We start from the raw sequence: 23,160 nt of genomic DNA on the forward strand, positions 1-23,160 counted from the left end.
TACAAGCTCGCTAAGAAGGAAAGCATAAAATATGTTGCACTACTGCGAGGAATCGTTCGTCGAGCATTCAAGGAGAGCAAGGATCTTCCGTGGCCTCCCACTGCAGCTGATCTCACCTCCAGAGATTTCTTATTCTCATCGCATCTGGAAGTCCTATGTCCGAATGTGAGAAGACTGAGCACTTGGTTTTGTCGATTGGGTAGGACCTCTGTCAATCTGTCACTAATGCAGAGTGGGAACTCCCGAAACATATTTGATTGTGTCCAGAAACACGAAACGCATACTGAAACACATTCTGTACATATGTCTGACTGTCAGACACAACAAAGGCAGACCTGTGAGCAATATTGATAGGCTTCCAGAGCAAGTGTTTAAAGGGGAACCCAAACGCTCAGACCACCTCATTGCTAATCTATCCCTTGATACCCTACAAAATATGTGTCTTTTTCCGATTTATAAAGTGGGTAATTTTGTCATTAAAAGTCGAAATTCTCCTCTTCCTCACATTAGCCATGACGTCACCTCGTGAAAGTGACTGCCACTTCCGTATTGCCGATGGATAACATCAACAAACAATTAATTCAAACAGCGAATAATTTTCAAATTTCTACAAATATGCCTCATCGATGCATCCTTGGTTGTCGTAATACAAATCAAGATGGTTTCATCCTACACCAAAGGCCAAAAGATCTGAGGGTTGCCAGAAATTGGACGAGGTTTGTTTGACATACCCGAGTGTGGATTGGGGCATACAAAATGGTTGCTTTTGTGCTGGAACATTTTACAGAGAACTGTTTTGAAACAACAGAGATGGTTTTATTTTGTGGTTATTCGCCACGATTGAGAGAAGATTCCATTCCCCCGATTAAGCGGAAGAAACAGCTGTCACACAAATCTGTAACACCTTCTCTGCCGACCTACCAGCATATGGACAAAGGCAATTTGAGTGGTGAACCGAACACCTGTGTTAGTCTGCTGGCGAACGAATTCACCTCACTAGATGTGCTGCGTCACATCTCCAGCACCTTCCTCCAAGCTCGAAAACCTAGAAGCCATTGTCTCCAATGCCATCACGCAAACTCCGATATCCCATAAGCTACCGCCCAAGGAAGATTTGAATTCAGTGCGATCGGCATTCAAGAACAGAGAAGGAATGAGGGTTAGTATGTCTGAAGTGTGTGTGTGTGTGTGTGTGTGTGTGTGTGTGTGTGTGTGTGTGTGTGTGTGTGTGTGTGTGTGTGTGTGTGTGTGTGTACGCCGTTGGTTGTTATATCCATTTGCAGGTTTCAGGAGGTGGAAGGGAGTCCTCCCAGGATCCAAAGTATCCATCTCCGCTTCGGTAAAGGATCACGGTTCAAGGACCAAGGGTCCTGGTATTTGGTCATTTTCTTGATTTCTGTGTTGTTTAGGCCAAAATGGCTGGGTACTGATATCTCAATCATCAATGTTGTCTTTTCCTTTTTGTTCCTGAGTACAATGTCCGGATGCAATGCTTTGTTTTCTATGTTCACGCTCGATGGAATCATCAGGTCGTACGTGAGCATGACGTCCTCATTTTCAATGATTGCCCTTGGTTCGTGTTTCCATGAGGTTTCTGGTACTGGGATGTTAAAATTTTTGCAGATATGCCAATGAATCCGTTTGCATACTTTGTTGTGCCTTTGTGTGTAACGTTGTTCTGATAATCGTTTTTGCATCCTGAGAGCAGGTGACTCTTACTTTCTGTTTCTGTCTTGCAGAATCAACACTTGTCCGTCTGGCTCAGTCCCGCCATCTTTTTAAATCCATTGGTGTAGTGTCCTTGACCTTGGGCATTTATGATTCGTTCTCCGTTCAAGTTGAGCTGATCTCTTCTTAGCCATTCCAATGAGCTTTCTTTGTCTATTCCCGCTCTGTCCAATTATTTTTTGTATTTTCCTTCTCTTTTGTCATTCTCCCAGTTGTTGGTGTATATTTCTTGATATTTCTTTTCATAATTTTCTTTTGTCTTTTTTGCAATTGTTGGAGCTGCATTTGTTTCTCTTTCATGTTCCTCTGTGGCATCTTCTATTTGCACTTATTGTTTTTGTAAATTATTTGCAAGGTGAGTTCGGGATACTTTTTCAGGTTTGTTTTGGTCATGTTTGTTTACAAATTGCATCCACTCGTCTGTTGAGCATTTTACATACTCAGCGAGTCCCACACTCGTCGCTCTGTGCACCTGGTTGAGTTCCATCAGGCCACTCCCTCCATCTCGTCTCTGCAGGTACATTCTTGGGATGCACTGGTTTTTGCAAAACATTTTGTGGATGGCAAGGAGTTTTCTTGTTTTGATGTCTAACTTGTTGACTTCTGATTGGGGCCGGTTTACTATCCCGCAGCTACAGTGCATTCAGAAAGTATGCAGACCCCTTCACTTTTTTCACATTTTGTTATGTTGCAGCCTTGTGCTGAAATCGTTTATATTCATTTTTCCCTCATCAATCTGCACTCAATACCCCATAATGACAGAGAAAACAGGATTTTAGAAAGTTTTGCAAATTTATTAAAAATAAAAAACTGAAATATCACATTTGCATAAGTATTCAGACCCTTTGCTATGACACTTGAAATTTAGCTCAAGTGCCTCCCATTTCTCTTGATCATCTTTGAGATGTTTCTGCACCTTGATTGGAGTCCACTTGTGGTAAATTCAATTGATTGGAGATGATTTGGAAAGGCACACACCTGTCTATATAAGGTCTCACAGCTGACAATGCATATCAGAGCAAAAACCAAGCCATGAGGTCGAAGGAACTGCCTGCAGAGCTCGGAGACAGGATTGTGTCGAGGCACAGATCTGGGGAAGCCTACAAAAAAAAAATTCTGCTGCATTGAAGGTTCCCAAGAGCACAGTGGCCTCCATAATTCTTAAATGGAAGAAGTTTGGAACAACCAGGACTCTATGAGCTGGCCGCCCGGCCAAACTAAGCAATGGGGGGGAGAAGGGCCTTGGTAAAAGAGGTGACCAAGAACCCGATGGTCACTCTGGCTGAGCTCTAGAGATCCTGTGTGGAGATGGGAGAAACTTCCAGAAGGACAAACGTTACTGCAACACTCCACCGATCTGGGCTTTATGGCAGAGTGGCCAAACGGAAGCCTCTCCTCAGTGAAAGACACATGAAATTTTCTTTCTGGTTGCTGATGCAAAATATGCAATATATACATCTAGGAAAATGAAAAGAAATAACGGTTATGGCTTTGATGTTATTTATATATTGAAGGGCTTTTTCTCCACACGACTCAGGCTAAAATATAACTTTTTCTTGAGTAATGAAAATGTTAAAACTTTTTGAGAGAAAGTCGTTTTTGGCAATGTTTTGTGTTCTGTAGATGATTCAAAACTGGTAATTACTTTAGAATCCCCTTAAAACTGTGACTTTTTTCTTTTTCTTCTTCTTGAAAATGTTCTTTCTTTGTTGTCATTTTTTCCTATTTTTGCGTTGCTTTTAAATATTGCCGCATCCCTGGCAATTAAAAATCACCCAGGGGCGGATAGCCGAACCAGCCTTGACTCCCGAGAGGACTTCCCAATGATGCCGATTATTTTTGGCGAGCGCAGGATGGAAGAGATGTGGATGTTTAACTGAACGAAACACACGGGTTTATTCCAAAATCACAACAAGTAAACATGTCAATAAAATGCAACACAATAACGATTTAATAACAAAAAAGCGCAGCCTTCAGCTCCCTGGCAGAGCACCACTGCCAAACCCTCGTCACGTCTGTGCCGGGAAACCACTCTATTTTAGCGTTCCAAAAAAAAATATATGGCCAGCTTCTTCTCTGAGCAAAACCAAAGACTTGCACTCCTCTCCCTCCCGCCACGAGAGCCAATCGCGTCCCTCAGGGCGTTGCCTGTCGGCCTTCCTCTCCGCCCATGATTCTCCACCTTGGAGAGGTTTCACCTCATTAGGTCCATGGGACGGGGCTGATTACGGCCGACTACTGCCTGGCTTTTCCCTGCAGTTGTTGTAATTTATGGGTTGGCCACAGAGGGAAAGCACGCACTGGGGAAAATTATCCTTAAACCCCATTAATAATTAGCACTGCATTATCCCCCATATGATGCACATTTAAACAACCTTAAGCTACATTTTCCTACTTATTACATCGAAATGCTCCGACACGTTATGCCGTCCATGCTATTTCCTATACAATTCCACCTATCCTATGGCATTCTTTTATCTAACCCCATAAATGTAACAATATGTATTATGATGTGTCCCTCAATGCAATCAAGGGGGTTCCAATTCAATTCTCTCTATCTCTCTCTCTCCTTCCTCATCTCTCTTCTGTGCCACCTGCTGGCCGATGGTGCGTTCGATGTGATACCATGGGGCTGCATGTGTCTGTGTGTAGTTCGGTGTTGTTGCTTTATATGTTTTATTCGTTTTCATCATCTTTCTTCCTCTTTCTGTATTTATTTTCCTTTCTCCTTTGTTCCCTCATCTCCTCCCCTCTTTCCCCTACTTTCCCATCCTTTCGTCGTCTCATCAAACCTCGTTTTTTTCTGATGGAGCTTGAGGCCCATTGGGACATTGAAAGGGGACACATTATTTCATGTTTGTACAATTTTTTTTACCCAAATTGAGGCTCATGGAAGAGCAAACAGAATAATAAGAACGTGCAGGAAAAGGACGAGAAGAGAGTGAGAGAGGGACACCAACAAGGTAGGAGGGACAATTGAGGAAAATGAGCATGGGTAAGATCAAGATAAAGGGATGGAGAGGAAGACACAAGGGATGCATGAACAAGATTTCCATGAACTCAAACACAGCAGAAAAAAGAGGAAACCTCGGGATGAAACTGCAACGCTGGAAAATAAAGGAAACTTTCAATCTGATTTAAACTTTAATTGTAAACCGACACCAAAGTACAGAGACAATATTTTTTGATGTTTTTACCATTTAATGAAGATGGCTATCCCAGAATGAATGTTTCCACCACCATTGCGTGCAGGAGCTTAAAGAGGAGAGAACACGGGATGATTCTTCATGTTTATCGAATTTTGTTATGTCGGATTACGGGAATGGCCACTAAATATATGGATGGGGATGTCATTTTGAAACCAATTATAGATTAATTTACAAATAATTTAAAATTATTCAGTAATTCAAAGTTTTTAAAGTATGAATTGTTGAAATTGTATACATCACACACCAACACCATGGTTGTGAAACTTTATGAAGACACTTTATAGTCAGACCTGGGATCAAATCCGTACGACCATAGTATTGATATACACGAAACATCACAAAGGTGAGTTTGGGATCATTGAGGTTATTATGGTTTTGTTCAAATTCTAGATCTAAAATGGCTACATAAACCATGCTTATGATTTCTCAGCAAAATACACAATTATACACTTTTTGGGAATTTTACATCCAATGATTTTGTTCCTTGTGTGTGTAAATTATTCTATTACTTGGAAAAAAAAAAAACATGAAATTCCATCTTACAAGAACATTTGCATCATTTGCTCCTGACAACCAATTGGATTATGAAGCGAAAGTGTGAACAACTAAAACACCAAAACATGACAGCAAATTATTTAAAAGGAAAAAATCATATTTGTAACCCCATTGTGGTGATGATGAGACGTCACCATGAGATCTCTACATGATGTAAGTGAGCATCATTGAGAGGGACATGGTGAGGATCATGAGGATGTTGGAAGGAGGAATGGTCATGGCGCTGTTGCAGAGATCCGTGTAACAGCATTTAATGATGTTCCCGGCGAGTGGGATGTCACAAAACGATTTTGGATTGCACGCATATGTTGTCACTTTCGCTGTTGGAACAGAGGAGAAACACCATTGTTATTGTCAGATGAATGGAATCTGGTGAAATCAAGTCACAAACATGAACCTCCTTAATAAGAAGAGCAATTCACAAATTTAAGACTCGATTGATTTTCCCATTTTTATGACATTTGGCGTATTTTACGTCTTTCAATGGCGGATTCCACCAGGTGGTGCTATCTCCACCATCCTTGAATCCCAGGGGCTATTAATTTTTCTACCCCCTAAAATACACTCATATGAATGCAACCAACAGTTTTCCAGTTTATTTGATTCGGAATACGTTTATGTGAAAGCAATATTTTTCTTCTTCCTTCGAATGCAGCACAAGGCTGTGGGGTGGCATGACTAGTTGAGGGAATGCCTGTGCAACTGACGCAGTGCCCCCTGTTGGTTATGGCTCCAAATTGGAATTTGTTCAGTGTGCTGGCGATAGCTCACCCACTCTACACGAAGGACGTCCCATTAACATCACCCGTTGGATCTTTAGACCCCATCGACCATTTAGAGTTTCGACTATTTGACTCATTAAGACCCCTATATACGTGTTAAACTTTTCAAACCGCTTGACCTCTTAGACCTTTTAAAACCCTTTTGAAATTTACAAACTTTTGAAACTTACAATCGCAGGCAAACAAGAACGACGTCGTGCAGAGTGCAAAATGCACTCCCCGAATGCAATACCCAATGGCGATGTGTGTGTGTGTGTGTGTGTGTGTGTGTGTGTGTGTGTGTGTGTGTGTGTGTCCTCCATAACTCCAAAACTATGAAACCAAGCAGCCCCAAGCTTTGCATGCATCCCTCTCAACCTCCAAGAGGGTGCATGGATGAAAACTGGGTGTTTGGGTGTATTTGATCACCATTTTTGAAGATCACTAATGGGGTGCTCATAACAACAACAACAAAAAAGCATTACCAAAATGTTGGTCTGCCATCTTGGTCAGCCCACTGTCATATCGCTGGGTTCTTAAGCCGCTATTTTGTTTCGGCCTATTCAGATTGTTCATCCACTAACAGGGAATGTGAGCTGTGTTTAGACCATCTGAGACAGGTTTCCTACATCGGTCCTGCAGATACGTGCGGATATTTTGAAAGACAACGGAGTCCGGAGAAGAATAAGCTAAGTCTTGTGTTTGTGAGGTTTGTAGTTTTTGATGTATGAATGTTTAAAAATATGGCCTGTCGGCTGTTGGTCTCTGCTTGGTCTTGGCTAGATGCTAGGCCACGTGGTTTTAATCGAATAAAGCTGTCGAAATTAAGGTTTTGGTTAATGTTATGAACACCATTATATACCAAATTTGATAAGCTTTTGGTGTATTATAGGATGGATGATGGATGGTTTTGGAATCTTGTTTTATGGCTTTGAGAAGAATTTCCTCTGGTAAAAAACTGGGTTTGTGCTTCAAACGCCCTCACGGGCTTAATTCAACTCAAATTCGATTCCTGATTTCAGTTTTGGTGGTCACTGCAGTGGTTCGACACTGGACTACAACAAATGTGGTGAAAATCCGATACATTTTGACTTAATTACGGCATCTAAGGATTTGGTGATCATTTTTCCTCGTCATCTTTCCTTCAAGGCTTCAAGCAGTCTTATGGATTTATTTCAACTCGGATTCAGTTTCTGTTTTCAGTTTTTGTAGCAATTTAAGGTTGACAAAGACCCGGATAAAACAAATTCGGTGACAATGTAATGAATTTTGAACAACTTACGGATTTTAAAGACAACGTGGGGATTGATCATGATGGGTCAGATGATCTTAAATATTCTTCAGGACCTCGCGGGTTTATTCTAACTCCGAGTCGATTTATATTTTCGGTGTTGGTGGTCACTGGAGTGGTTGAACACGTGACGCCAACAAATTTGGTGTAAATCCACTAAATTTTGACTGACTTACAAACTTCTAAGATATAACATGAGAAATAATGATCATTGCAACGTTAAGTACAACGCTCTTCCCTCCCTCTCCCCTCTCCTAACTCCATCCCATCCTTCCTCCCTCCTCCCCTGCCCCTCTCTACCCCTCTGATACCAGTTATACCTCCTGTTACCTCTTCCCTCCTCTCACCCGCCTCCCCTCTTCATATTCCCAGCTCTAAGCGACTCTGCGTTGCCAGGCAACGCCGGTTACTTTTGCAAGTGAAAAATAAATTCTTCCAATCAACCTCCAGGAAAGGTAGGACAGAAGAACAGAAATTTACTTTCAATATCTCATGTTACGCAGTAAATAAATAAAGACTGCTTACTGTCCGTTACTGTTGCATTGCTACAAGCAGCTTCACCGACTGGACAGGCCATTTCCTTTTTCTTTTGTGATATTCCAACATAGCATCTCAATCCGGCAGCTGAAAATACACAGAACAGGAGCAATGTCAGAGAGAAACACATTTTACCTCGATATTTATAAAATCATCAAATATCCGAATGTCCTGTACAACTGCTGTCCATATCCAGGGATGTCTTCAATAATTATATTAAATAATGTGAATCATCAATTGAAAATGGAAGAGAATCATCACCTTTTCAGCATTAATAATCATAATTAACAAAGTAAATAAAATCTCCAAACCTGTAAATAGAAGAGATAATTTTGCAATTATTGCAAATTTGTGTGTAATTAGTTGTTCTTTTGTTCGCACCTCATGCGCGGCCTGGTCTCTCCAGGCTCCCTCCCCCCCCCCCCCCCCCCCCCCGTCGGTATTTTGTGAATATAAGTTCTTTCCTTCATAGTATTTGCTTGTTTCTTTGATTTTCTTGTCTCCCCCCTACCTCTCACGAACATCTTACCCTTTGTCCAACGTTTTGAAAACAAAACAAACAAATAAACAAACAAACAAAAAAAAATCTTTATTAATTCTTTCTCTCCTCCTGGACACGTGCTTGTTCGCTCTCCTCCTCGTCTCGACTTGTGTCCCGCCCCCAATATCTCGTTTTTCTTCCACCTCTGCTCCTTCTTTCTCAAATCCACGTCCTCACTTGGAGACTTTCCCAGATTATTTTTCATGGTTTTGTTTAAATATTATTTAAATATTTAAACCGCAGCTTTTTTTTTTTTTTTTTTTTTTTTTTGTATACAAGTTCGAGGCTCGTGAAAGAGCGAAAATTTATCACACAGAAAGACAAACAGACACATAAAACAAATAACATCGGGAGCGGTAGACAAGATTGGGAGAGAGGGGGAACGACACAAACACAACATTTGAGAGCAGGGACCGAGAGACATGGAGACATCGAGAGATCTGTGGGAGGGAGAGGGCTTTGGGGGGGAGGCATGTGAAGGGGGGAGGCATGTGAAGGGGGGGAGGCATGTGAAGGGGGGGGTGGGAGAGGTATAAACATATGGACACTGCCAGGATTTCCAGGAAATAAGTTGGAATTTCAAACAAGGTGGATCTGGGGTGAATTAGTGGGGGTAGAAAAGATCAAGGTTATGGATGGGGGAAGATAAGAGATGGTGGTGAACAGCTGTTTTAAAGACCTGGAGGGAGGAGAGGGATTGAAGGGAGTGTGGGAGTTTGTTCCACAGGCGGGAGAAAAGAGGAATGAAAGAGTGAAGGTGAGCAGAGAGCCGAGATTTCGGCAGTTTAACCATCAGAGGGTTGCTGGCAGATCTTGTGCGACCTGTAGGAATATTTGGGGGACAGAGCACGGAGAGAGCTGGGGGAGCAAGGCCGGAGAGGAGTCGGTAGAAGACAGAAAGACCACCTACCTGCCTGTGGTGAGTGAGTGAAAGGCCCTCAGAGATAGCTTCATCGCGGGAGATTCCAATGATTTTGAAAGCTTTGGATTCAACAGCATGAAGCCGAGCCAGGTGTGAGGCAGGAGCACCAGCCCATAGGGGAGAACAGTATTCCATTGAGCTGCGGATGAAAGCCTTGTATGTGGTGAGGAGCTCAGGGGTGCCGAGGAAGGACTTCGCACGACGGAGGATGCCCAGTCGGCGACTGGCTTTGGAGGCCAGCTTGGAAATGTGGTTTTCCCAAGAAAGATCATGGCAGATAGTGAGACCCAAAAGCTTGAGTGACAGAACTTCTTGGAGAGGATTGTTGAGAAAGTAGATGGGAGGGTTGTCCAGTCGATCTTTCCGGAGAGACATAGTAAGAGAGTGAGATTTGGCAGGATTGAAAGACATGTTCCACTTGTTTGACCAGTCTGTGATTTTGTCCAGGTCTTCAGAGAGTGAGGAGGCTGCAGACTGCCTATCTGAGGGAAGAGGAATGGAGCGGCAGAGAGTGGAGTCATCAGCAAAGAGATAGAGAGGATTTTCCAGAGAGTCAGAGAGATCATTGATAAAGACCAGAAAAAGCACAGGGCCCAGCACACTTCCTTGGGGAACTCCAGCCTGAACAGGAAGGGGAGATGAGAGAAATCCATTCAGGGCCACACGTTGACTACGACCAGAGAGGAAGTCCGCAAGCCATGCATGGAGATTTCCATGGATACCATAGGAGGAGAGTTTGGTGAGCAGAGCTGGGTGCCAGACCGTATCAAAGGCCCTTGATATGTCAAGGGAGACAGCTCTGATTTCCTGTTTGGCATTCAGGACCTCCATCCATTGTTGAGACAGCAGAAGCAGCATGTCCAGAGTAGAGTGACCTGGTCTGAAACCAAATTGATGATCAGAGATCAAGCCATTGGAGAAGAGGAAAGATTTCATATCCGAAGCAATGATGGATTCCATGACTTTGCTGATAATTGGGAGCAGGCTGATTGGTCTGTAGTTGCAAGGATCTGTTTTTGCACCTTTTTTGTGTAAAGCGGTAATGTTAGGTGATTTCCAGGATGCTGGCAGATGACCTTGAGCAAAAGATAGGGTGAAAAGAACAGAGAGAGGGTGAGATAGAGCGGCAGAGCAGGATTTTAGGACCCGTGGGCTGATGCCGTCTGGTCCAGTTGCAGAATCAGAGTCGAGGTTTGACAAAAACTCCTCCACCTTGTCAGGAGAGAAGGACACAGAGTCCAGGAGCATTTGGGTTCGACTGGGAAAGGTGGGAACAGAGAGAGATGGGTTTGGGACTAAGGATTTCGAGGCGAACACAGAGTTGAGGCATTCGGCTTTGTCACGTGCGATGTCAACTGTGTGGCCATTTGAGGTAAGGGAGGGGATGGAGGGGGAACAAACACCAGAAACGGATTTGACCAGACGCCACCAGGATTTGGAGGAAGGAGACAGGTTTGAGAGTTCATTCTTGAGTGAGGAGAGATAGTGCTTCCTGGCACTCCTGAGGGTAGACACACACTTGTTCCGAGCTTGGTGGAAGGAACTGAGATTTCCTTCAGTTGGATTAGCCTTCCAAGAGGCAAAGGCAAGTTGTTTCAGGGCAACTGCCTCACCACAAGATTCAGTGTACCATGGACGGGAGGAAGGGTAAGACAATTGAAGGCGAGATGGGATAAATCTGTGCATGAGAGAGATCAGTTTGCTTTGGAAGAATTCCCAGGAAGAATTGATGTCAGAGGCAGTGGAGATGGGAGACCAATCCAGACGATTGATGGCTGCTTGAAGACCGTCCCAGTCGGCCTGAGTGAAATGCCAGACTCGTCGACGCTGAGGAGGCTCTCTGAGAATGGCCAGAGAGATGTCCACTTTGACAAGCACATGATCAGAAGAACCGATTGGAGCAGAAGAAGAGCAGCAGACATTAGCAGGGAAGTTTGTCATAACCAAGTCTAGAAGAGAAGATACTCCATTGGCTGAGATCCGGGTCGGGAAATTGACAGATTGTGTCAATCCCAGTGAGTCACAGAAGTCCTTTGCTGAGGTGCCATGACTAGTGAGAGAGGAACCCACACCCAACCAGGTGGCATGATGACAGTTGAAGTCACCACATATGAGGAAGAGAGAGTTGGGATGAGTGGATAGAAGTTGGTCCATGTTGTCAGACATTGAAATGTAGATGGAGTCATCACTGTTTGGGGGACGGTACAGAACACATATGAACAAAAGGTGGGAGCGGAGAGGAAGCCGTAACCAGAGGTACTCCTGCGGGTGAGGAGGAAAGAGAGCAGTGCAAGGAGAGTGAGGAAGAGAGTTTTTGACAAAGATAGCCACCCCACCACCAGGCCGAGGCTCAGGTCTATCATACCGGAGGAGGGAGTAACCAGGAAGAGATATTAAGGAATCAGAGACATCTTGAAGGAGGAAAGTCTCTGTTAAGCAGATCAAGTCTGGATTGTCAGAAGCAACCTGTATGGAGAGATCAGTCAGGTTTGAGCGAAGGCCCCGGATGTTTGAGGTCCATACCGTTAATGAAGAGAGAGGGGGAGCATCGGGTACAGGACAGGGGAGGGGAGGAGTAGGGTAAGATGAAGGATGAGAGGGGGAGGTAGGGAGAGCAGTTGATAGTGTTTCAGATGTTGCAGAAGAGTTCCAAGAAAGGGAAGGATGAGGAGGATGAAAGGATTGCTGGTGAAGGGATGCGGCACAGTGAGGGGTTGTTTGAGGGGGGGTAGAGGAAAGTAGAAGGTTTGGGGGGGTGGAGGTATGAGATAGAAGGGAGACGAAGTGGGGAGGAGGCAGCTTGGAGGAGGAGGGGGGAGGAGAGAGAATTGGAGAGGAATGGTATGGGGGGAGAATTGAATGGGAGGGATTGGGGGGGAGTTTTGAAGGGGAGGAGTGAGGGGGGAGTTTAGGAGGGGAGGGGCAAGGGGGGAGTTTTGGAGGGAAGGGGAAAGGGGGGAGATCAGGAGTGGAGGGGCAAGGGGGGGGATTAGGAGGGGAGGGGCAAAGGGGAAGTTTAGGAGGGGAAGGGCAAGGGGGGAGTTCAGGAGTGGAGGGGCAAGGGGGGAGTTTAAGAGTGGAGGGGCAAGGGGGAAGTTTCGGAGTGTAGGTGCAAGGGGGGGGATTTGGATGGGAGGGGCAAGAGGGGAGTTTAGAAAGTGGATGATTAATGAAAGACGAACATTGATAACAAATTGGGTTTGTTGTGATTTTCAAGTTAGCAATCCGGTTCAGGATGATGGAGGAGGGATGGAATGAATGTGAATTTAGACCATGTAGTGAGGGAGACGTATAAGATATTGAATTTCTTTTTTTTGAAGTGGAATGAGTTGGAGAGGAAATTGAGAAAAGCCTTTTAAATAGGAAGAAAAACAGCGTGTTGTAATATACCACTGAATAAAAAACAGAAGGGGAAAGGTTAAACATATTTAAAAATATTTAAACAGAACTATGAACAATCTTATATGCACAAAAATACCAACGGGGGGAGAGCCGAGAGGGACCACCACGAGTCACGTGAACAGGGCAAACGGTGGATGGCAAGGAGATAATGGGGGTGGGGCGAACAGCACACCTGGACAGAGAATACAGGATGAGACAACAGTACACGTGGAGAAAAGAAAATAAATGTTTTTGTTTTTTTTTTGTTTTTTTTGGGGGGGGGGGGGTGGGGAATTAGAACGTTAGACAGTATTATGTTCGGGGTAGAAGGGAAAAAACCAAGAGCCAAGCAAAACACACTTAAGTTAACAAAACACCGACGGGGGTACAACTACAAGGCCACACACAAGGGCAGAAAACGATTAATTAATTACGAGTTACAGGAAATTCAAACCAAAACTAACTATAATCAAACAATATCACATGGACGATAAAATAACGAATTGAAATTTGACAATCTATCTGGGGAAATGGGGGAGAAACACGTGGTCGAAGAACGAACGAACGAATAAGAATGAATAAACGAAAGAGCACAGAGAAGGTAGTCTTTTTTTTTTTCTTTTTTTTGAGTTGAGATTTACATAAGGAAGTAGGCTTTGGGGTGGAAAGACTGCGAAAACAGAGAACGAAAGTTATTGGATCACAAACGACAGGCGCTGAGAGAAAAACAAAGCCTCAAGGTTGTACAGTGTACACTGTACAAGACCTCGAGACGACACGAATTAACGCGATTTTCAATACAGGTATGAAAGATTTGCACCGAAAATCTTTGACGGGACAATAACCGTACATACACCATAAAAGAAATACAGTTATAACGAAAATACAAATTGGAACAATGACTTAACTTCGATTTCGATGGAGAGCGTGGAGACCTGCGAAAAAACGAACCGTCGCCAGCAAGACCGGAAACGGAAGTCCAGCTTTTAAACAGTTTAAACTTTTAACAGTTTAAAGCAGTTTAAACCGCAGCCGTGATGCTGACGCCGCTCTCCCCCCCAACCCCCCCCCCCCCCCCCCCCGAATTTCCATGTTTTAAACGTTTCCCCGTGTACCCTGGTTAGAATAGGTACACCGTATCCCTGCGTGTCATAAGAGATGACTAAGAGGGCTGGCGTCAGGAAGGGCATCCGGCCATAAAAACATTGCCTCAAAAAGAGAACCATGACAATTACAACTACATATGGGCAGGGTACAGCCCGAAGTGGAGATCGGTTTCTGAGGTTTGGGACATGGAATGTAGGACTAGGGACAATGACGTAGATCAGGAGAAGTGGTGGAAGTATTGGTCAGAAGAAGAGTGGACATATGTTGTGTGCAGGAGACGAGATGGAAGGGAAGATGGAAGGGAAGGGAAGTTAAAACAGCTGTTCAGCACCATCTCTTATCTTCCCCCATCCAAAACCTTGATCTTTTCTACCCCCGCTAATTCACCCCAGATCCACCTTGTTTGAAATTCCAACTTCTTGCCTGGAAGTCCTGGCAGTGTCCATATGTTTTATACCTCTCCCACCGCCCCCTTCCCATGCCCCCCCCCCCCAAAGCCCTCGCCCTCTCTCAGATCTCTCGATGTCTCCATGTCTCTCGGTCCCTGCTCTCAAATGCTGTGTTTGTGTCCTTCCCCCTCTCTCCCCATCATGTCTACCGCTCCCGATGTTATATGTTTTATGTGTCGGTTTGTCTTTCTGTGTGATTAATGTTCGCTCTTTCACGAGCCTCGATCTTGTATACAAAAAAAAAAAAAAAAAAAAAAGGGATGTGAGAATGGTGAAGGGTAGGCAGTGACAGAAATACAAGTTTGTGTGGCAAGGGTGCCCGGAGGGCGTGAATGGTGTTGGTGTCCTGTTTTCTGAGGAGTTTGGAGACAGTGTGGTGAGTGTGACTAGAGTGAGTGATAGGTTGGTGATGGTGAAAATGATGATTGGAAAGCTCTTGGTGAACGTCATCTCGGGATATGCTCCGCAGGTTGGTCGGAGCGATGAAGAGAAGGACAAGTTCTGGTGTGCGATAGAGAAGCTGATGGAAAACGTGAAAGATGAGGAAGTTGTTGTGGTAGGAGGAGACCTAAATGGACATGTGGGAAGGAGTATGGATGGTTTTGAGGGAGTTCATGGGGGTTACGGATATGGTGTGAGAAATGGGGAAGCTGAAAGGATTTTGGAGTTTGCTGATGGAGCTGATCTGTTGATTTGTAATACTCAGTTCCAGAAAGAGGATAATAAGCTTGTTACATACACGTCAGGTGGGTCGACGACAACCGTTGACTACCTGATGGTGCGTAGGCCAGATAGGGGGCACCTCCGGGACACAAAGGTGATCCCGGGGGCGGAGGCTGTTTCACAGCACCACTTGGTTGTCAGCGACGTAAGGGTGAAAGGTGCGAGGAGAGCTCGGCGGGTGAAGTATCAACCGAAAATGAAGGTGTGAAGGTTGAAAGAGGTGACAGTAAGGGAGACATTAAAAGAGAGGCTGAGTAGGGTAGAGGATGATGTGGTTGAGCTTGAAAGTGGTTGGATGTCAATGAAAGCTAGTCTGTTGGGAGCCGTTGGTGAGGTATGTGGATGGACAAAAAGGACCACCGAGGCACTCGGAAACATGGTGGTGGGGTGATGAAGTTGGAAAGAGGATTGACGAGAAGAGGAAGAAGTTCAAGGAGTGGCAGAAGGCGAAGGGTACGGGAGCAGAAACAGCAGAGCATGAAAATTAGAAGGCTGCAAAGAAAGAGCGAGCAAAGGCGCAGAAGGCATGTAGGAAAATGTTCGGAGACGCTTGGATTTGGAAGAGGGTCATAGAGCAGCATTCAGAATTGCAAAGCAGATAGCGAAAGAGAGGTGTGATGTGATGGGGGTGAGTTGCTTGAAGGATGAAGTGGGACAAATCGTTGTCAACCCAGATGGAATTAAAGGAAGATGGAAAAGATATATGGAAATGCTGTTGAATACAGAGAATGAATGGGATGGCAACATAGAGAGTAACCCAGTTTTAGGACCAGCAGAGACGATAACTGAGAAGGAAGTTGAGGAAGCGATAAAAGCAATGAAGAGTAGAAAAGCGGGAGGGCCGACGGGAGTTGTGGGAGATATGTTGAAGGCAGCAGGAAGTTGGGGTGTGCAGAGAATGACAGAGATCTGTAATCTGGTGGTGAAAGAAGGCCGCATTCCAGTGGTTTGGGAACTGAGTACCCTCGTCCCTCTACACAAGGGGAAAGGTGACCCTCTGGAGTGTGGCTCGTACCGAGCAATAAAGTTATTGGAGCATGGAATGAAGGTATTGGAAAGGGTGTTGGAGAGGAGGATAAGGAAGAAAGTGAAGATAGACGAAATGCAGTTTGGATTTATGCCAGGAAGAGGACCGATAGACGCGCTTTTCATTGTGAGGCAGTTGCAGGAGAAGTACATGGAGAAGAGGAAGAAGTTGTTTCTTGGGTTTGTTTATCTGGAGAAAGCATTTGACAGGGTTCCACGCAAAGTATTGACATGGGCATTGAGGAAGTTAGGAGTGGAGGGAATGGTTGATCAGAGTCGTGATGGCAATGTACAAAAGAGCGTGCACAGCTGTAAGGACGAAGGACGGGAACAGTGGTGAGTTTGAGGTGAAGGTGGGAGTGCATCAGGGGTCGGTACTAAGTCCACTACTATTTGTAGCTGTGAAGGAGGTGCTGGCTCAGAACGTAAAGGAGGGTTTACCGTGGGAGTTGTTGTATGCAGATGATCTGGCGTTGATTGCGGAAAGTATGGATGGACTGAAGGAAAAGATGAACAAGTGGAAGGAATGTATGGAGACAAAAGGTCTGAAGGTGAATATCGGAAAGACGAAGGTGATGGCAAGTGGTAAAGCATGTGGTGAGGTGGAAAGAACTGGGAAGTGGCCCTGTGCTGTGTGTAGGAAGGGTGTCGGAGTGAACTCCATTCAATGTACATTGTGCGCTGAGTGGGTTCATCAAAAATGTAGTGGTCTGAGAGGGTCATTAACCAGTGTGGCAGCTACATTAAAATGTAAGGTGTGCACAGAGGGAGCTGCAGATGAAGGAAATGTTGAGTTGGATCTTGGAGACCGCATGAAGCTGGAAGGTGTGAAAACTTTTTGCTACCTCGGAGACATGCTGAATGGAGAAGGTGGATCAGACTCAGCAATGGTTGCCAGAGTGAGATGTGCATGGAAGAAGTTTCGGGAACTGAGTGGCGTGCTGATGACGAGGGGAGTGTCATTGAAGCTGAAGCGAAAGGTGTATGCTGCATGTGTGAAAAGTGTTGTGATTTATGGGAGCGAGACATGGGTAATGAACGTAGAGCAGCAACGAAGGTTGGAAAGGGTGGAAATGCGAATGGTTCGATGGATGCACGGAGTATCGTTGAGAGAGAGGAAGACAAATGATGAATTGCGAAAGATGATGGGAATAGAGCCTGTGATTGATGCTGTGAAGAGGAACAGGTTGAGATGGTTTGGTCATGTGTTGAGGAAGGATGAAAGTGACTGGTTGAGAAGAGTGATGGAAATGAATGTAGAAGGAAGTAGAGGACGGGGAAGACCGAGAAAGACTTGGCTAAAGATGGTGGAAGAAGAAATGCGGGCAAAGGGGGTTAACAAGGAGAGATGCAGAAAATATGGTAAAATGGAGAAGATTGTCATGGGGACCGCAAGGCTAACCCCCGCTCTAGCAGGGAAAATGGCCTTTAAAATGCATGTTGTTGTTTGTTTTGTTGTGTGAATAGAAGAGAAACATCACCTTTTCAGCATTACATAATCATAATCAACAAAGTAAATAAAATCTCCAAACGTGTAAATAGAAGAGAAACATCACCTTTTCAGCATTACAAAATCATAATTAACAAAGTAAATAAAATCTCCAAACATGTAAATAGAAGAGAAACATCACCTTTTCAGCCTTACATAATCATAATTAACAAAGTAAATAAAATCTCCAAACGTGTAAATGGAAGAGAAACATCACCTTTTCAGCATTACATAATCATAATTAACAAAGTAAATAAAATCTCCAAACCTGTAAATAGAAGAGAAACATCACCTTTTCAGCATTACAAAATCATAATTAACAAAGTAAATAAAATCTCCAAACGTGGAAATAAAAGAGAAAAATCAGCTTTTCAGCATTACATTATTATAATTAACAAAGTAAATAAAATCTCCAAACGTGAAAATAGAAGAGAAAAATCAGCTTTTCAGCATTACATATTCATAATTAATAAAGTAAATAAAATCTCCAAACGTGAAAATAGAAGAGAAAAATCAGCTTTTCAGCATTACATAATCATAATTAACAAAGTAAATAAAATCTCCAAACGTGTAAATAGAAGAGAAAAATCAGCTTTTCAGCATTACGTAATCATAATTAACAAAGTAAATAAAATCTCCAAACGTGTAAATAAAAGAGAAACATCACCTTTTCAGCATTACATAATCATAATTAACAAAGTAAATAAAATCTCCAAACTTGAAAATAGAAGAGAAACATCACCTTTTCAGCATTACATAATCATAATTAACAAAGTAAATAAAATCTCCAAACGTGAAAATAGAAGAGAAACATCACCTTTTCAGCATTACATAATCATAATTAACAAAGTAAATAAAATCTCCAAACGTGTAAATAGAAGAGAAACATCAGCTTTTCAGCCTTACATAATCATAATTAACAAAGTAAATAAAATCTCCAAACGTGCAAATGGAAGAGAAATATCACCTTTTCAGCAAAACATAATCATAATTAACAAAGTAAATAAAATCTCCAAACCTGTAAATAGAAGAGAAACATCACCTTTTCAGCCTTACATAATCATAATTAACAAAGTAAAATAAAATCTCCAAACGTGTAAATAAAAGAGAAAAATCAGCTTTTCAGCATTACATAATTATAATTAACAAAGTAAGTAAAATCTCCAAACGTGAAAATAGAAGAGAAAAATCAGCTTTTCAGCATTACATAATCATAATTAACAAAGTAAATAAAATCTCCAAACGTGTAAATGGAAGAGAAATATCACCTTTTCAGCATTACATAATCATAATTAACAAAGTAAATAAAATCTCCAAACCTGTAAATAGAAGAGAAACATCACCTTTTCAGCCTTACATAATCATAATTAACAAAGTAAATAAAATCTCCAAATGTGAAAATAGAAGAGAAAAATCAGCTTTTCAGCAATACATAATCATAATTAACAAAGTAAATAAAATCTCCAAACGTGTAAATAAAAGAGAAACATCACCTTTTCAGCATTACATAATCATAATTAACAAAGTAAGTAAAATCTCCAAACTTGAAAATAGAAGAGAAACATAACCTTTTCAGCATTACATAATCATAATTAACAAAGTAAATAAAATCTCCAAACCTGTAAATAAAAGAGAAACATCACCTTTTCAGCATTACATAATCATAAATAACAAAGTAAATAAAATCTCCAAACCTGTAAATAGAAGAGACACATCACCTTTTCAGCATTACATAATCATAATTAACAAAGTAAATAAAATCTCCAAACCTGTAAATAAAAGAGAAACATCACCTTTTCAGCATTACATAATCATAATTAACAAAGTAAATAAAATCTCCAAATGTGAAAATAGAAGAGAAAAATCAGCTTTTCAGCAATACATAATCATAATTAACAAAGTAAATAAAATCTCCAAACGTGTAAATAAAAGAGAAACATCACCTTTTCAGCATTACATAATCATAATTAACAAAGTAAGTAAAATCTCCAAACGTATAAATAGAAGAGAAACATCACCTTTTCAGCATTTGTTATGAATTCGGCCCTAATTATTGTTGGTATTATTAATATTGTTGGTTCTCAGTCAGGGTTATTGTGGTTAAAAGGTTTAAAAGCACTCATGACAAAAATTATGCCGGAAATCGGATAGGACACCAGAAGAGGTGGAGCGAAGAAGAAGAGGCATGAGGAGATCGTGAAAAGACGTTTTTGGTGGAAGCTCCAGACCGAGCGGTCGAGCGTACAGTGCGAGTGAACTTTGCGTCCATAGAAAGGAAGTTCATGTGATAGGTGATATCGCCGGAGTGCTGTGGAGCCTGGGTAGTCGGGTATCTGCATTGAGGTTCCGGAATATCCTTGCCTCAAAGCCCCGGCTCGAGTGAAAGCCGTCCGCCATTTCGCCACGTGCGCTACCTTCAGTGAAAAGGTTTTTGTCACGTCGGCTGGGCATTATTCCCCGGTGGGTTGCCGGGGACGGCTGTGCAAGAAAGTGGCTTTTGAGGATTATAAGGAGACTCGCTGATTGAACCGCAAACGTGTGCGTCAGAGCGCATCTTTGGGAGGTTTCCCATTCCACCGCTATTGTGCTGGGTGTTGGACCACGTGACCTGTGGGTTGCTTCGATCGTCCCCACCTCAATTCATTGTGATCAGACATTGATCCAACGATCACTGGAGCGAATCGACATCGCCTTGGAGGGGTGCATAGACATTGGGGGAGTGCTGTGAGTTTGGGTTAAAGGACTAGATAAGGTGGTACCATCTTAAAATGGTGATTGTAGGGTGAATTGCTGTTATTATTTGTGTCGTGATTCCGGTGTAATTTATAATATATTATTGTTTGTTCATAACCCTTGGTGTGGTTTCATTAATGTTTAATTGAGTTCAACCAAGGATAACATATCTTTCTGCCGGGGACCCTCTCGGGGTTCGGAGGTTTACCGAGACCAGGGGATAGGGGAGCCCCCCCCCGTAACACATTACATAATCATAATTAACAAAGCAAATAAAATCTCCAAACCTGTAAATAGAAGAGAAACATCACCTTTTCAGCCTTACATAATCATAATTAACAAAGTAAATAAAATCTCCAAACCTGTAAATCTGCAAGAAAATCAAAGATTCAGATGAAGTTTAACATTGAATTATATTAAATAACATTTATATATTTATCCAACAATCTAAACACACACGTCATCCTTTTAACTCTCTTACCTGCCCCAAGAAATCCAATCAAAACCACAAACGGTAACACAGACATCGTTTCAGGTATTCTCCGGGATCCTACAGGTATAAAAGGAGTAGAGATGGGATATTAGGAAATGAGGATCTGAGGAAAGGAGAAGTGAACAATGAAAATATTTAACGATGTTTCCATTATGAAGTCGGTAAAGCGTTCGAACAGTTATTTACAATAATACATGAAAATTTCATTAATGGAAACTTTGTGCTGGTATAAACAAAATACCTTCCCTCCTATTATAAATGCATCCTGATCTACAATCTCACCTTTATTTTCAGGCAAATCTTACGGCTTGTCAGACATTTAGTGCCAAACAACTGTACGGACCTTGGACACTTCAAGTTCACCATCAAATCCTTTGTGTTAGTGTTTCGAGGATATTTCTTTGTAAATACCAAGTGAGCTAACTTGCAAGGTAAGAGGTTAAAGGTCCTGCAGGTGCAGGCAGACAGAACAAATCAAATTTTACAAATCAGATGAACGAGCATCTCTCGTTGTCATGGATTTTGACTTCCCAGACGCTTGAGGAAAGTTTTGTGTGATTTTAGCAAAGTTCTTTCTCCTGACGTGGAATTGGGGGGAATCATGGATCGCAAGGACAATCGTGTCCAACATCCATGATTCTTACCCCTCTGCTCCATTATTGTGCATTAAACACCTGACTTTGTTACTTTCCTGTCCCCGTGCAAACCATGTGATACTTCCCCGACCACCAGAGTCCATATAACAAGCGTTAAACTCAGGTTTTGTGACACTGGTTCATATTTGCTCTCTGATGTAAAAGCAACCCCAGGTCGGATAAACTTATACCTGCTTCATCCTCCTCCGTGAGTTTTCTATTTTTCATGATGCTTCTTCATAAAGTTGTGAAAGTTGTGAAAATATTATTTCTTGATGAAAACTCTTTCTTGAAAACTTTACCTTGTAAACTCTTTCTTACTCTACCTTGTAAACTTCTGAAAATTTGGCGAATTAACGTCACACTCATGGAGTGTCCCCCATTCTTTTGGCTAACAAAGGGTTAAACAGAACCAGTTGCAGTTCGTTATGTTTATATGAATCCTTTGTGAGTCTGGGATGTGTCACCCACCATGTATATTTTTTAAATCAATGTTCACTCCCCTTGATAATTATTTAAATTCTCATTTGGTAAAACATGTTCTACCTTTATCTTCGGTACAGTATCTGTACTAAAAATCTTATGTATACCGTCCTTGTATTTTCCATATCTACATCACACTTCTACATTTTTACCTGAATTTGTTTCTCAAAATCAGAGTTGTTGTTCTGTCCGCCATGCAAGTTGTTTCATTTTAGGGGAGAGTACTTTAGTTATTATAATAAAATGTAAAAATATGAAAATGTTATCATGAAAAGAGTGAAATTAGTATGTAAAGATTCATACCTTTGTGTAAAATCGGATTCTTCAATCCTGGTGCAGATCTATACGTGTTCTTAAATTAACGCTTTTTATATCATTTGGCCACGCCAAATGGGTGGGGGTGTGTGACACTTTTTTTTTTCTTTCTTTTTTAAAAATATCATTTGGCCACGCCTTGCACTGGTGTCATTACCGGCAAGCGCTTTAGTTCACAGTTATGATTCACAAATAAAAATGCTGACAATTAATCAATTCAACCGGTAAAATGAATTACTGTTTAATTTTAACTTTATAATCAAAATATAAAAGGGAAATTCACATTTCATGAACTGTTACGAAAGTACAACATTTAAAGTGGTATTTTTCAGCCTCTTTAGAAACACAACATGTTTGTACCTGTTTAAAAGGCGAAGCTATTGTTGGGAGCGAGGGATGGGGGTGAGGGTATCGAGGGTTGTGTAATAAAATTATGATCTGCAGAGGGTTGTATTTGTATCACGTGATTAGTGAAGGGTGTATCCATTTCTTGTAAATAATAATCTCCTTTTTAACATATAATAATTTACTGGAGAAGTACAGTGCCTTCAGAAAGTATTCACACCCCTTGACGTTTTCACATTTTATTGTGTTACAGCTTAAATTTAAAATGGATGATCTCCCAATGGTGAAGAATCACTTTAAAAAATTCTACTAGCCGGATCCGAATCCATATCTTCACCAAAATCTAATCATTTCGTCCTTGTCACATACACTACCTATCTGCCAAATTTCGTCCGATCCGTCCACAGCATTTTGACAACTTTTTGATATATCTTGTT

General features: G+C 42.2%; 1 protein-coding gene across 1 annotated transcript; it reads right to left on the reverse strand.

The window, feature by feature from the left end:
* Positions 1-4,859: 4,859 nt before the first annotated feature.
* Positions 4,860-22,458, reverse strand: LOC137438228 (uncharacterized). Its single transcript, XM_068133310.2, has 4 exons — positions 22,367-22,458; positions 20,934-21,002; positions 8,070-8,168; positions 4,860-5,812 (listed from the first exon to the last, which is right to left on the reverse strand). The coding sequence occupies exons 2-4, from the start codon at positions 20,977-20,979 to the stop codon at positions 5,637-5,639; spliced, it is 321 nt and encodes a 106-aa protein (XP_067989411.2). The 5' UTR covers positions 20,980-21,002; positions 22,367-22,458; the 3' UTR covers positions 4,860-5,636.
* Positions 22,459-23,160: the final 702 nt, after the last annotated feature.

This window comes from Myxine glutinosa, chromosome 12, assembly GCF_964187855.1.
Source record: "Myxine glutinosa chromosome 12, kmMyxGlut1.1, whole genome shotgun sequence".
Lineage (NCBI taxonomy): Eukaryota > Metazoa > Chordata > Myxini > Myxiniformes > Myxinidae > Myxine > Myxine glutinosa.

Excerpts from the sequence above, each read along its gene's own strand:
- LOC137438228 (XM_068133310.2), bottom strand. The coding sequence starts at position 20,979 with ATGTCTGTGTTACCGTTTGTGGTTTTGATTGGATTTCTTGGGGCAG. Across the intron at positions 8,169-20,933 it reads GATTGGATTTCTTGGGGCAG|CTGCCGGATTGAGATGCTAT; the intron begins GTAAGAGAGTTA and ends GTGTATTTTCAG. Across the intron at positions 5,813-8,069 it reads CAATGCAACAGTAACGGACA|CGAAAGTGACAACATATGCG; the intron begins GTAAGCAGTCTT and ends CTGTTCCAACAG.